General features: G+C 44.4%; 1 protein-coding gene across 10 annotated transcripts in view; it reads right to left on the bottom strand.

Moving 5' to 3' along the window:
* Positions 1-15,855, bottom strand: part of LOC141121836 (uncharacterized) — a 963,509-nt gene that overhangs the window by 781,283 nt on the left and 166,371 nt on the right. For 2 of the 10 annotated variants that reach the window (XM_073611566.1, XM_073611552.1), the window contains exons 6-7: positions 13,478-13,696; positions 13,192-13,398 (exon numbers count right to left, since the gene is read on the bottom strand). The exons of the other annotated variants lie outside the window; for them this stretch is intronic. In XM_073611566.1, coding sequence (XP_073467667.1) covers positions 13,192-13,398; positions 13,478-13,696 — 426 coding nt within the window. The remainder of the gene's footprint in view (positions 1-13,191; positions 13,399-13,477; positions 13,697-15,855) is intronic. 10 annotated transcript variants of the gene reach the window in all.

Raw genomic sequence — 15,855 nt, forward strand, 5'->3', positions numbered from 1 at the left:
GATGCAATACCTAATCAAGTGGAGGGGGTATGGACCGGAAGATAATTCCTGGGAGCCGGAAAGCAATCTACATGCCGAAGAGCTCTTGAGGGCTTTCAGGAGTGTCCACGCCACCAGATTGGCTCAGTTGGACATCCGGAGGCTGCCCTTGAGGGGGCACTGTCAGAGAGTTCCCCCGAGCAGACGCTGTGCTGGTGTGCGTCGGTGTGCGCTGGGGCGCATTGGTGCTCGCCATTGCGGGTGCTGGGGTGCGGGCGCATGCGTGTGTGCGCGTCCGTGCGTACGCACGCCACTTGGCGCCAATCTGCCTACTTAAGCTGTCAGCACATTTGGCTCGGTGCTGTCCGATCTGCAGCTCCCTCTATCCTTGCACCTGCTTACCTGTCTGAACGTTTGATCTCCTGATTACCTGGCTTGCCCTTTGGATTCTCCCTTGTCCTCTGCCTGCATCTGACCCCGGCTTGTCCTGACTACGAATCTGCCTGCTCCTCTGTACCACGCTGCCCGCCTGTTGCCAACCCTGCCTGTGAACCAAACTGCCTGCTCCACTCCTGCTCTGCACCTGCTGCCTGTGCTTCAGTTGTCTGGTGATCTCCAAACCACCTTCACCTGGATCCTCCTGCTGCTGACCCGCCAGGCTCTCATACCATTCTGTGCTCCCGTGCCTCCTGTTCATACTACCAGGGGCCAGGAACCAGATACGTAAGGGAGGCCTTTCCCTGCTATATCAGGCTCATCGGTCAGGTACGTGGAAGTCTGACACAACATAAACCTGGCCTAAAAGCAGAGCAATTTCACCCAAAACACAGCGGACACAAAATGACAGCCGGAACAAAGGAAAATCAAGACATGACCACATGGTGACTACAAGAATGGAAAATGGCCGATGAAAGCCAGGCCACGACAAAATGGTGCCATTAACACATGAAATGCAGTTGTTGATCCCACCAAAAACAGATGTCTTCACTAGACTCTTAAACTACACATTTGAGACACCACATGGACACTCACAAACATTTTATGATATATACTAGGGACCCTGGCCAACCAAACAACACAGGCTCTCCAATCAAACACAAAATAACACGGCTCAAACATACAATCTTGTTCCCAAAGTTCACATCAGCTTTCACAGGAACAAGACATTGAGAAATACAAACAGCGATAGTTGCATGCATGATCTTTTCATCTCAAAACAATAGTGCTCCCCCATGCTATTGCCCAGAAACTTGAGACCACCCACAAGGCATAGCCCATTCAAGAAACAGCTCCCATTGTACATGGTGGGACAGCCATGCCTGGCCGCCCCTCCTTCACTCAGCCACATGGCCACTTGAATATGCAGCAGCCATTTTTAAACCAAAACTTTCAAAACTACTTCAATACAAACCATCTGTGTCTTGAGTCAAACAATCTACACGACTCATGCAATCTACTTGTCCCATACATAGGTAATAATCACAATTCATACATTTCTATTTCTCATATACTTATTACACAACATACAGTTACTTACACATAGCAAACATACAATAAAATTCCAGCATTATACCAAAAGATAAAAAATGTGTTCTTCTGCAAAGCAGAAACTACCTAAAGCACCGGACAGAGAAAACGTACCCCTTTGTCTCAGGACAACAAAGTTTGATGTCCTGGACTGGGATCCATTCTCCCTCCTTTCTTGCTGGTGTAAAGGAGGTTCTGTTTGCTCCATAAGGTTCTGACTCGCCATCTGTGGTGGAGATTTGACTATACGCTATACATAATTAATCTCACCTGCGCTAACACGCGCCCTTTCAGTCTAATGGTATAATGCATGTTACTTAGCCCATGTCTCCCGCATTTCCCCAATGAAACAGACATTACCACAGCTTACGTCCTCATCTCAGCACGACCGCCGCCGAGCAGTTCACTGGTTCTTTTTTTTCAAAGACAACAAAAAAAACAAACAAACAGGAAGTCCTGGCTCCAACAGCCAATTGCTTCCTCTACAGGATGTGACAGCACAGGATGTGACCAAACAAGGATATGACCAAACAAGGATATGAGTTTATACAACAATCAATGAACAATGACTACAATTCCTGCTGATGGGAGCTTATCTGCAGGTGTATGTCATGGCACCTCAAATATGTTGAGCAGGCATACAGGGGTGACACAAGCGCACATCCGCTAAACTGATAACGTGTTTGCAGAGCGAACATATCCCCCCCAGATGAACATCTGTGCATCGCACAGGGGCCCTTTCGCCGGCAGACATATCCTCACTCCGCAAACACCTCTCTCCAACCTCAGGAAGTTTTCCACTACCCAATGGATCTCAACCAGCGTCAGTCTGCCCCAGTCAGCTCTTTAGAGCGGGTTGCGGGAGAAATAACACTGGGAGACACTATGACAATACATATTAAAATACATCTTCATAAAATTTCCACAATACCCATCAGTGCCACCCCTCAGTGTACACCTGTGCCACCTGTCAGTGTCCACCAGTGCCACCTCATCAGTGCCCACCAATGCCACCTATCAGAGTCTGCCAGTGCCGCCTTATCAGTGCCCATCAGTACAGGCTCATCAGCGTTCATCAATGAAGGAAAAAAATTACCTGTTTGCAAAATTTTAAAACAAAATAGAAAACTGTTTTGTTTTTTTTTCAACATTTTCGGTCTTTTTTCAACAAAAAATAAAAAACCCAGCAGTGATTAAATATCACCGAAAGAAAGCTCTATTTGTGTGGAAAAAACGTGATAAAAATGTAATTTGTATACAGTGTTGTATGACCGCGCTATTGTCATTCCAATGTGAGAGCGATGAAAGCTGAAAATTGGTCTGGGCAGGAAGGGGGTTTAAGTGCCCAGTAAGCAAGTGGTTAAAGAGAAGCTGTCACCAAAAAATCATCACATAGGGGACTTTTTGTCCACTATGTCAGTGTTTCTCAACCTTTTTTCAGTCAAGGCGCCCTCCAAAATTATGCACAGTCTTGAGGCGCCCTCCAAAATTATGCACAGTCTTGAGGCGCCCTCCAAAAATTATGGACAGTCTTGAGGCGCCCTCCAAAATTATGCACAGTCTTGAGGCGCCCTCCAAAAATTATGGACAGTCTTGAGGCGCCCTCCAAAAATTATGGACAGTCTTGAGGCGCCCTCCAAAATTATGGACAGTCTTGAGGCACCCCTTTTTAAAATGTAAAACTAGGGATGCACCGAATGTTTTTTTTTGGTGCCGAAACCGATACCGAAAATGAAAAATACACTAGGCCGAAAACCGAAACCAATACCGAAACAGCACCGACAGTGAAAGTGACTGTTTTTAAAAAATATTTTTATACAGGAGATGGTCAGAGACTGCAGACATATTACAGGAGATGGTCAGAGACTGCGGACATGGTACAGGAGATGGTCAGAGACTGCAGACATGCTACAGGAGATGGTCAGAAACTGCGGACATGCTACAGGAGATGGTCAGAGACTGCAGACATAGTACAGGAGATGGTCAGAGACTGCAGACATAGTACAGGAGATGACCAGAGACTGCAGATATAGTACAGGAGATGGTCAGAGACTGCAGACATAGTGCAGGAGATGATCAGAGACTGCAGACATACTACAGGAGATGGTCAGAGGCTGCAGACATAGTACAGGAGATGGTCATAGACTGCAGACATAGTACAGGAGATGGTCAGAGACTGTGGACATGGTACAGGAGATGGTCAGAGACTGTGGACATGCTACAGGAGATGGTCAGAGACTGCAGACATAGTACAGGAGATGGTCAGAGACTGGGGACATGGTACAGGAGATGGTCAGAGACTGTGGACATAGTACAGGAGATAGACAGAGACTGCAGACATAGTACATGGGATGGTCAGAGACTGTGGACATACTACAGGAGATGGTCAAAGACTGCGGACATGCTAGAGGAGATGACCAGAAACTGCAGACATAGTACAGGAGATGGTCAGAGACTGGGGGCATGGTACAGGAGATGGTCAGAGACTGCAGACATACTACAGGAGTTGGTCAGAGACTGCGGACATGCTAGAGGAGATGACCAGAAACTGCAGACATAGTACAGGAGATGGTCAGAGACTGGGGGAATGGTACAGGAGATGGTCAGAGACTGCAGACATACTACAGGAGATGGTCAGAGACTGTGGATATGCTACAGGAGATGGTCAGAGACTGCAGACATGCAACAGGCGATCAATGCAGCCTCACCAGTGCCCATTATATGCAGCCTGCCAGTGCCTATCATTTTCAGCCTGCCTGTGCCTCACCAGTGCCCAGCAGCCTACCAGTGCCCGTCATGCAGCCTACCATGCAGCCTGCCTGTGCCTCACCAGTGCATATAAACATACACATATAAAACACACACACACGAGTGCACACACATATAAACATACACACATGCACACACATAAATGCACACACATATAAAACACACACACATATATAAACACACACATGCATACAATATATTGAAAACCTTTTTAAAAATTGGCAGCTGCAGCTCTGTACCTTCAATCTCCATGCCGGGTACTGCACTGTAGGGGGAGGCAGAGAGCACAGCACACACTGCTAGACACCTCTCCCTTACTTTCACTTTCAGAGTAAACAGCGTGACCGAGCTCCTGCACAGCCGATTTACACGATTTATCGGCCGAGGATCCATATGCAGCCACCGCTCAGGGAGAGAGGGACGTTACACGGAGACCCCACGGGCCGCCTGCAGCATGGGCGAGGAGAGAGGGGAGGAGGAGAGAGTAAGGACGGGCGCTCCAGAACGACACCTCCGTGATGGGCGGCACTAGGGGCAGGGCACCACCCAGCAGGCCCCGCCCCATTTTCAGCATAAATTCTCTTTCGGCAAATTGCCGAAAAGACCATTTTCAGCCGATATGTTTAGACGACCGAAATTTTGGTGCATCCCTATGTAAAACAGATTCTAATAGTTCTATATAATGCAACAACATCAACACACATAGCACACCCAACATTATAAGTGATTTATTCTTCCAAAGCAAATACACTTTTGCAAACTGGTACTGACTAGTATTCCAATGTTTCTCTTCTCCCTCAGTTTTTCTCCATCACTTCGCTAATGAGACCCCAAAGCTGATGGAGAGGGGCGGGGGAGGGTCACACAAGGATGATATTCAGGCAACTGACAGCCTCCTTATCAACTCATAATGTCATTGATAGATAAAGAAGGCATCACCACAGGGTGGTACTGTGGATGCTAATATAATAATCCTAGATTATAGACAAATTTAGACCAGTGGACTCAAAATGTACTTTAGGCACCACAACACACCAAGTCATATAAAAGTATATATCTTTATTTGTGCAAAACATAGAAAAGTTAAAAAGGACAAACAAAGCGAATTAAAAATTCTAGCAACAACAGCGAGTGCAACTACCACATATACATCACCATAAGTCCATTTTGAGTCCACTGGTCTTAATCTGTCATGTCATTGGTCGTTAGGAGGTTGGCAGCTAGAAGGTTGTAATGATGTACAATGAAAACCTGAGGCTTTGTGTAACTAAAAGGCTTCATCCACCCTCCGGCTTGTATACAATTTTGGGGCAATTGTTCGGCATTTTGGCAAGGCACCCCTGAAGAAACCGCAAGGTACCCTGGTTGAAAAAGGCTGCTCTATGTGATGAAAAAAAATTTTTTTTTTAAATTGTACAAAATTAAATGTAAACCCAGGCACATAACCCCCCCAAAAAACCTGAGGCCCCACCCCCACACATGTACAAACATAAACTCACACATTGGGGCGCCTACACCTGAAAACGTTGATTGTGATACACGTTACATATCGCCGCGCACATCAGAATGAGAACAATAATTCTATCACCAGACCTCCTCCGTAACACTAAACTGATGACCTATAGGGGGCTTTTAAAGCGTCACCTATAGAAAATATAGGGTACTGAAGTCTGTCACCATTTCACAAGTGCACACAAATTTAAGGTTTGACATGTTGGGTATTTATTTACTCGGTGCAACCTCGTCTTTTTTATTGTACCACAAAATTGGGTCATTTATTGTGTTTTTGTGCCTCCTGAAATGAACTTTAGTGTTTTTTACAAAAATGTTGTGTTTCCTAGACTTTTTCAGTAATATCATGTGACATAAAAAGTTGGAACTACCACTATTTTATTCTCTAGGGTGTCTACTTTCAGAAAATATATCATGTTTTGGGGGTTTTATATAATCTTTAGGCCTAAAATTATTTTTTTCCTCCCTCACCCAGAATGACGGCCAGGCGGGGGTTCCAATATCCTGCCTGGATGTCATATGACATCCAGAAGAATAAGCCGCTCAGGCGCGTGGTAATCCTTGGTGTGGTGTGTTGCTCTGACACACTGCATCTCCAGTCTCGGTAAGGAGCCTATGACGTAGGCTCTTTACCATGTGATGAGCTGTGTCCAATCAAAGTTAATCACATTGTAACCAGGAAGTGCCGGTTATCAGCTTTCCTTTATTCATGCTGACAAGATGTGAGTAGAAGAGAGCCGATCAGCAGCTCGCCTGACAGGGGGGGATCTGCACTGATATTCAGCATTGATTATCAGCACAGGCCCATCAGTGATGATCGCCAGTGATCACCACAAGTGCGTGCCAGTGATGCCCAGCAGTGCCCACCACATATGCCAATCAGTGCCTATAAGGGGTGCTTGTCAGTACCTCCTCATCAGTACCATCTTTTGGTGCTGCATATTAGTGCCCATCAGTGAAGGAGAAAACTTACTTATTTACAACATTTTATAACAGAAACAAAGAAAAACTTATTTTTTTCAAATTTTTCTGTCTTTTTTTATTTGTAGCACAAAAAATAAAAATGCCAGAGGTGATCAAATACCACCAAAAGAAAGCTCTATTTATGGGAAAGAAAAATAAAAATGTCATATGGGTACAGTGTTATATTCAAAGAATGACAGCGCTGACAGCTGAAAATTGGCCCGGGGCAGGAAGGGGGTGAAAGTGTCCAGTATTGAGTCGGTTAATCATGTGAGAAAAAAATGAAAAAACGGCTCTGACAGTGAAATGGTTAAAGGATAAGTTGACCTTTGGGAAGATGTTACACGTTGCTGTTCCTGCAGCGGCTCAGCGATCCGATCCCTCAGTGTGACAGCAGTGCGGCGAGAAGTACCAGTTGTCATTTTATGAAAAGAGCGCGGCCGTACCATTCATTCACAGAGTTCTGTCCTTTACCGATGTCGACTTTTAGTTTACAATGAAGTCCCACACCGCTGCTGAGCTTTCTCGTAGATAAGGGACAAGTAGATTGTCATAAGGTACAAGGAGATCAGGAACCCAATTTAGTCCATTGGACAAGTCGTTTTTTTCAAAAAAAAGTCCACATCCCTGGAACTGTTTCTTACATGAAGAAGATCAGCCATGGAGTATATCTGAGGTGTATATCAGGCTGTGCTTCTTCCCCACATGAGAGCTGTGATGTCCAGCAACATTCATATAGAAGGCATTTCCCGCACTCAAGGCACTAATACACCTGGAGGGTTGTGTGGGACCCCTGATGTACAGGAAGACAGGACTTCAGTGAGGAACAATTACCTCACTCAGGACAGGAATATGGCTTCTCCCCCATGTGAGATCTCTGATGGCTGTAAAGATTGGACTTCTGTGAAAAACATTTCCCGCACTCAGGACAGGAATATGGCTTCTCCCCAGTGTGAGATCTCTGATGTCTGTAAAGAGTGAACTTGTCTGAAAAACATTTCCCGCACCCAAGACAGGAATACGGCTTCTCCCCCATGTGAGATCTCTGATGTTTGTAAAGATTGGACTTTTGTGAAAAACATTTCCGGCACTCAGGACAGGAATACGGCTTCTCCCCCGTGTGCAATCTCTGATGTGTGTAAAGAGTGGACTGCACTGAAAAACATTTCCCACACTCAGGACAGGAATACGGCTTCTCCCCCGTGTGAGATCTCTGATGTCGGAAAAGATGGGACTTGTCTGGAAAACATTTCCCGCACTCAGGACAGGAATGCGGCTTCTCCCCCGTATGAGATCTCTGATGTTTGTTAAGACTGGACTTCTCTGAAAAACATTTCCCGCACTCAGGACAGGAATACGGCTTCTCCCTGGTGTGAGATCTCTGATGTGTGTAAAGATTGGACTTGACGGAAAAACATTTCCCACACTCAGGACAGGAATATGGCTTCTCTCCTGTGTGAGATCTTATATGCACATTAAGATCAGATTTAAAACGGAAACACCTCCCGCACTCAGTACAGGAAAGCCTCTTATCAGTTGGAAGGACGGCACCGTCCCTCACAGTCTGAGGTTCCTCAGGATAAGAGGAATACGATGGTCCATCTACACTGTGTGGTGCCGGATGGACATTTGAAGTAGTCGGGTTTTCTCCTGGATTATACTGTGTGATGTCCTCATCTTCTACTTTACAGTCTGGAGACAAAGTGAGACAATCCTCTGAGGTTTTCCTCATCTCCTGTCCATCTACTAAAATAGAAATAAAAAGATTATTACTAGACATGAGCAGATTGGTTCCAATAAACCAGGACTCCGCCCACATCAGGCAGCTTTGTCTCTGAGGATCTTACAATTCCACTCTCAAGGTAACTAGTAAATGGGTTCTCTGTAGGAGGACAACTAATGATTAATTTCATAATTGATTAGTTGGCCGATTCTTGTTTTGATTAATCGACTAATTGGATAATAACCGCAAAAAAAGGTTGGTGTATAATTTAGTTAATATACTTGAATATCTATATACAGCGGTAAATATAAATATCCAGATATATAGTTGGATATTTAATCCACTCTGAGAATAACAGACAGATAGATGTATTATTAGAGGGAGAATCTGCTACATATCAGAATCAGAGATCAACATTATTAAAATATAAAAAAGATGTAAAACTCTGTTTTGCAGACGATCAGACAGGAGTGTAATATAATATGATGGATGACAGACTCCCTTGTCATAGACAGGTAGGTGGGTACAAGCTCCCTGCACCTGATGTCACTTATGCTGGCCGGACACAAACTCATTTTTCTTTCAAAAAAACATTCATCCAATTTTCTAACCATTAGTGGGGTCAAATCGGCGTTCATTTTCCACCACAGTGACGGGAAAATTCAAAGGAGCAGAACAGAAAACTTTTCTCCATCAAACAAATTTTCAAATCCTGTATGTGGTTTTTGCTTAGAAGTTACATTCATTTTAAAATTGAATGTTAAAAGCAAGTGGAAATTTTCAAACTACACTCGACCATTCATAGAATGTACAAATTATTTTAGTGCAAATATTTGTGCAAATATTCTCGTCCAAAAATCGATCCATGTATGGCCAGCATAGGACATTTAGAAGTAGCAGCATGGTTTTTTTGTAATCATCTGTTATGATGGGGGTTAAAAAAATAGTCCTTTATATTACAAATACTGCAGATAGTCACTACTATAAGGGATTCATTTATACTATGAAATAGTGAAAGTAATATATCTTATATCATATATATACAATAATAAATATACCCACAAGTAGGATATATGGGGATTTTACCTGGGGAGTCACAAATGAAGATACCGTATTTATCGGCGTATAACATGCGCCGGCGTATAACACGCACCCCAAGTTTAGGAGGGAATTTTAAGGAAAAAAACTTTTAGGAGGGAAGTTTAAGGAAAAAAAAACTTACATTAAAATGCCCATCAATGCAGCCTTGTCAGTGTCCATCTGTAGCCTTGTCAGTGTCATTGCAGCCTTTTCAGTGTCAGTGCAGCTTTGCCCAATTGTCCAGTGCAGCCTTGTCAGTGCAGCTTTGCCCCAGTGCAGCCTTGTCATTTCAGCCTTGCCCCAGGTCAGCCTTGTCAGTGCAGCTTTGCCCCAGTGCAGCCTTGTCATTTCAGCCTTGCCCCAGGTCAGCCTCGCCCCAGTGCAGCTTTGCCCCGCGATCGCCGCCGACATACACATAGCATGTATATTTAAATATGGCGCCGCGGAGTTCGCAGGTACTCGGCGGCGCTAAATGAGCGCCGCCGAGATCACAGTGACTGGGCGGAGCCGAGATACACATAGCCGAGTGTACTCGGCTCTTCTCGGCGCCGCTCACAGTCACGCCCAGTCCCACCTGTGTTATGTCCATCATAGGGCGTGACTGTGAGCGGCGCCGAGAAGAGCCGAGAGTACACTCGGCTATGTGTATCTCGGCTCCGCCCAGTCACTGTGATCTCGGTGGCCCTCGTTCAGCACCGCCGAGTACCTGCGAACTCCGCAGCGCCATATTTAAATATACACGCTATGTGTATGTCGGCGGCGATCGCTCACAATTAGCGGGGATCGGCGTATAACACGCACCCACGATTTTCCCCTGATTTTAAGAGGAAAAAAGTGCGTGTTATATGCTGATAAATACGGTATATGGAGGTTAGAGGGGGAAAAAAACTTTTATATTAAAGTAGTATTATATTATTATTATTATACACGATTTATATAGCGCCAACAGTTTACACAGGCTTTACAGTGTAGAGGGGGGACAGCACAATTACAGTACAGTTCAATACAAAAGGGACAGGAGGGCCCTGCTCGTAGAGCTTACATTCTAAAGGGAGGGGGTGGTGGTAAAAAAGGTAATAGATGCGGGGAATGATTTGATGGGGGTGGCTCGGGGACAGTTGTTAGGTGGGTGTGGGATAGGCTTCCCTGAATAAGTGAGTTTTCAGGGATCTCCTAAAGGTCGGCAAGGTTAGGTGCTGATTGGATATACTGGGGCAGGGAGTTCCAGAGGATGGGAGAGGCTCTGGAGAAGTCCTGAAGGCGAGCATGAGAGGAGGTAACAAGGGAGCTAGAGACCAGGAGGTCCTGGGAGTACTGAAAGCTGAGAGTTTTTTCATGGACATAATAATTTTATATATAATGCACAATACTAGTAAACTTTTACTTTATGTAATAGTAATGCCTTCTATTACCTCCAGTCTATCAGCATCCACCTTCTCTGGGTTCAGATGTTGATCTGCCCTGTGCAGAGACCTTAAAGTCATTGTAAATGTTGGATTATTTTTTTAAACAAACTTGTCATACTTACCTGTGTAATGGTTTTGCACAGAGCAGCCATGAATACATTCTTCTGGACCCCTCCCCCTCCCAATTCTGGCTCCTCCTGCCTTCAGAGTGCCCCTATAGGAATTCACAAAGTATAGTATAGAATTCCCCTATAGGAAGCCACAAAGTATAGTATAGAATTCCCCTATAGGAAGCCACAAAATATAGTATAGAATTCCCCTATAGGAATCCACAAAGTAGAGTATAGAATTCCCCTATAGGAAGCCACAAAGTATAGTATAGAGTTCCCCTATAGGAAGCCACAAAGCATAGTATAGAGTTCTCTCACAGGAAGCCGCAAATAATAGTATAGAGTTCCCCTATAGGAAGCCGCAAAGTATAACAAAGAGTTCCCCTATAGGAAGCCACAAAATATAGTATAGAGTTCCCCTATAGCAAGGTAAAAAACTTCTGCCTTAGAATCACTTGCTTCCATCTCTTGCCCAGGAATACATGTCCCATGAGGCATTGATCCTCACACATTCAAGTTCTCAGGCATTTACTGACATGTATGGATGGTGTATTGAGCTGTATTTTCTGATATGTAAAGAAATAATGCATTCTGTATGCAGGCCAAGTAATCGACTGACCAACTAATTGATTAAAATTTTTGACAACTATTTTCATAATCGATTATGATGAATAGTTGTTTCAGCCCTACATCTCTAAATCTCCTACCAATCCATTTCTTTATTCATGGACCTTAGTCAGAGAGTGAGGGAACAACGAGAACTGTCTTTTATAGGAGTGACAGTGATGAGGGGATTATAGGACAAGTGTCCCCACCCCCTCTATCACTCATTGCCATCTTCCCAACACAAGAAGTCCTACACTTCCTTATTTAGTCCATGATTTAGTCATGAATAACAGCGGGGCTGAGCCCACCAGAGGTCAGAGAGTGAGGATGGGGGGAGAACAACCAAGATGAAGACTGGACTGATCCTGAAGACCACCATCATTGGGTTATTGACTCCTCCCTCATTATCACTTTCTGTTTAAGGTTCCAGAGTTTGAGGATGTTATCACTTTATTATCCACATGTAAAAGTCTGTGCTCCAATCAAATCATCAGATATAAAATGTCCAGCTGGTAGGAAATGGGTGTAACAAAAGAGAATACATATTATGTGTATATATACTATAGCAGGTGGTAGAGAGCAGAGAGTAGAAGTCAGGACTATGTAATGTACAACATATTGTATAAGATACAACACATAGTATTTCATAGTATCAGAAGTATGTAATGTACAACATAGAGTATATAGTGCATGGGGTCAGGAGTATGTAATGTACAATATAAATTATATAGTGTAAGGGTCAGGACTAATAATATTGGTATTCAGTGGTAGATTCATTTTTTAAATGAGACAAGTTGCAGAGGTCCTACACTGCTGCCTCCAATCTCCTGAGACTGCACTCAGTGACTTGGGTCTGAGACTATACAGACATATCCCTTCACCCGGCACAACCAGCAAATAACAGAGCAAGTAACCCTGGGAGAATTGTCTGTCAGACATCTTGTCATACCTGGGTATGGGGCAGAAGACCCAAATCACATACCCCAGGTGCCTAGGTCTAGTAACGCCTATGGTGAAAATGAACATTTTGCCACCAGCTGAACTCCAGAATCTCAATAAATCCAGTCTAGAGATATAAATTGTGTCTGCAGCACAGAGAAGGAAGATTATCCGAGAGAAATGCAGGAATACAGGACGGGGAACACAGCTCAGGAAAGTGACCAGGGGATTACAGGCGGATATCACCCAGTCCCCGCCCTACTCTGGACCAATCAGTGAGCAGTATGGGTGGAGGAATGTATTTAGTGTTAATGACCCACCTGTGCTGATCTCTGTAGGAGTGTCCTCCTCTATAAATGTCCCCGTTATTCCATCCTCCTCCATAGACTGCTGATCATCCCTCACATAACTCTCTTCTTCTTCTGCTTTAACCTCAAATTCTATATCAATTGGATCTCCACTCTAAATCAAGAGAATATCATTTGTAAGATATATAAGCTTTAATATTGTGACATCACATAAAAAATTCACACATCTTATCCATGACTCTTTTTTTTATAACCTCCGTCCCACCAACCTTGTAACAGTGAGGGATGGTGTGATCTTCCTGTGTGGAATCCCGGGAATACAGAGGACGGGGACATCTCTCTGGTGGGTTCCTGGTATTAGGTGGCTCCATCATATCCTTGTGTCCTTCTAAAAACCCCTCCATCACTCCATACTCCTCATCCTCCTCTTTATACTCTTCTTTAACAACAATATTATCATCCCCGAGGTTTCCACTCTGAGAATATAATATAACATTCATTGTAACAAACTTGCTGTGTAAAAATCATATCTACCAATAATTGTCAATCATCTACCTTATAATGGTGAGGGATGGTGTAACCTTCCTTTGTGGAATCCCAGGAATACAGAGGACAGAGACATCTCTCTGGTGGGTTTCTGTAGCTGCATGACTCCACCATGGTGTCCTGGTACAGATCTTTGTGTTCTTTTAGACACTTAGACTCCTCCATCACTCCATCCTCCTCTTTTATCTCTTCTTTAACTTCAACTTTAGAATCTATCAGGTTTCCTCCCTGAATATAGAATAAAAAATAGGATTTTTATAACAGCTTACCTGTAAAATCCTTTTCTTGGAGTACATCATGGGACACAGAGCCTTAAGTAATAACTTAATGGGTATATAGGCCAGCTTCAGGTGATGGACACTGGTATACCCAATCCAGGAAGTTCACTCCCTATATAACTCCTCCTCCTTCCAGGAGCACATCGGTTTTTTGTAGCAAAGCAATATACTTAAATCCCAAAAGAGGGGCGGGACCTCTGTGTCACATGATGTACTTCAAGAAAAGGATTTTACAGGTAAGCTCTAATAAAAATCCTATTTTGTTTATCGTACATCATGGGACACAGAGCCTTAAGTAATAACTTAATGGGACGTCCCATAACAATGCTACTTGAGGGGAGGGAGACACAACCCGGAGGGTACCCCCAGACTTGAGGACCTATACTGCTGCCTGCAGCACTGTGCGCCCAAAGGCGATATCCTCATACCTCCTTACATCCACTTGATAAAATTTGGTAAATGTATATACTGAAGACCAAGTTGCGGCCTTACAGATCTGAGCCATGGAGGCCTGGTGACGCACTGCCCAAGAAGCACTAACCGACCTGGTAGAGTGCACCTTAACGTAAAAAGGGGGAATCTTACCCCTTAAATTATAAGTTTGAATTATCACTTGCCAAATCCACTTAGCGACAGTGGATTTCGACGCTGCCTGTCCTTTCTTAGGACCCTCTGGCAGAATAAATAAGACATCAGTCTTACGAATCTGAGCAGTTGTCTTTAAATAGATTTTCACTGCTCTCGCCACATCAAGACAATGTAGTGACTTTTCTTCCCTGGAACATGGTTTTGGAAAAAACGATGGCAGGAAAATATCTTGGTTCAGGTGAAAACCTGAAACCACTTTTGGCAAAAAGTCTGGACGAGGGCGTAACACCACCCTGTCCTCACGAATAATCAAATATGGCTCTTTACAAGAAAGAGCAGCCAATTCGAAGGCAAGAATTCTGCCTATGATATATCTCTGAGAGTGCCAACCCTTGGATTCACACCAGGAAACATAAGCCCTCCAGACCCTATAATATATAGTTCTGGAAGCTGGCTTCCTAGCATTAATCAGGGTAGTGACCCGGAAAGCCCACGCTTCTTCAGAATGTGGGTTTCAATAGCCAAGCCGTAAAAATTTAGAGACCGTAATGTAGGATGGAATATCGGCCCCTGTGAGAGTAGATCTGGCCATAGTGGAAGGGACCATGGACCCTCCACTGCCATCTTTAGGATTTCTGCATATCATGACCTTCTGAGCCATGCTGGTGCTACCAGAATTACCGGCTTTCTTTCCAGCTTTATCCTGCAAAGAAGTCGAGGCAGCAACTGAATAGGGGGGAATGCATAGATCAGTGAGAACTAATCCCACGGGGTCATCAACGCATCCGCTCTGCGAGTGAATCCCTTGTTCTGGCCACAAAGTTGACTAAATTCATGTTGAACCTGGAAGGTGGAAGATCTACGTCCGGAGTCCCCCATCTTTGGCAAACAACCCGAAATATGTCGGGGTGAAGAGACCATTCCCCTGGGAATAACTGCTGATGACTCAAGTAGTCCGCCTGCCAATTCTCTACTCCCGGAATGAAGACTGCCGATAGGCATGGAACAATCCTTTCTGCCCAAGTTAGAATATGGTTCACCTCTCTCTTCGCTAAGAGACTCTTGGTGCCCCCTTGGTGATTGATATAGGCCTCAGCTGTGGCATTGTCAGATTGGATCCTGACAGGACAATCCCGTAACCTAAAAGTCCAGGCCTTCAGAGCCAGACGCACTGCCCGAATCTCTAGGATATTGATGGGCAAGGTTCTTTCGAGTCTTGACCACTGTCCTTGGACAGTTGTCTTTTCTAGTACTGCTCCCCAGCCTGAAAGGCTGGCATCTGTCCTTACCACTTTCCAGATAACTGGTCTGAAGGATTTTCCTTTCAGCAGATTCAGGGTTAGTAACCACCAAGTGAGGCTTTGGGACACTCTTGGGGACAGCCGCATTGGCAAGTCTAAAGCTTGAATTGTTTTGTTCCAAGTAGACAGGATACTGTTTTGCAACAGTCTTGAATGGAACTGGGTATAGAGAACCACTTTGAATGAAGCCACCATGATTCCTAGCAACCTCATGCAAAGG

Source organism: Aquarana catesbeiana, unplaced genomic scaffold (genome assembly GCF_042186555.1).
Source record: "Aquarana catesbeiana isolate 2022-GZ unplaced genomic scaffold, ASM4218655v1 unanchor233, whole genome shotgun sequence".
Taxonomy (NCBI): domain Eukaryota; kingdom Metazoa; phylum Chordata; class Amphibia; order Anura; family Ranidae; genus Aquarana; species Aquarana catesbeiana.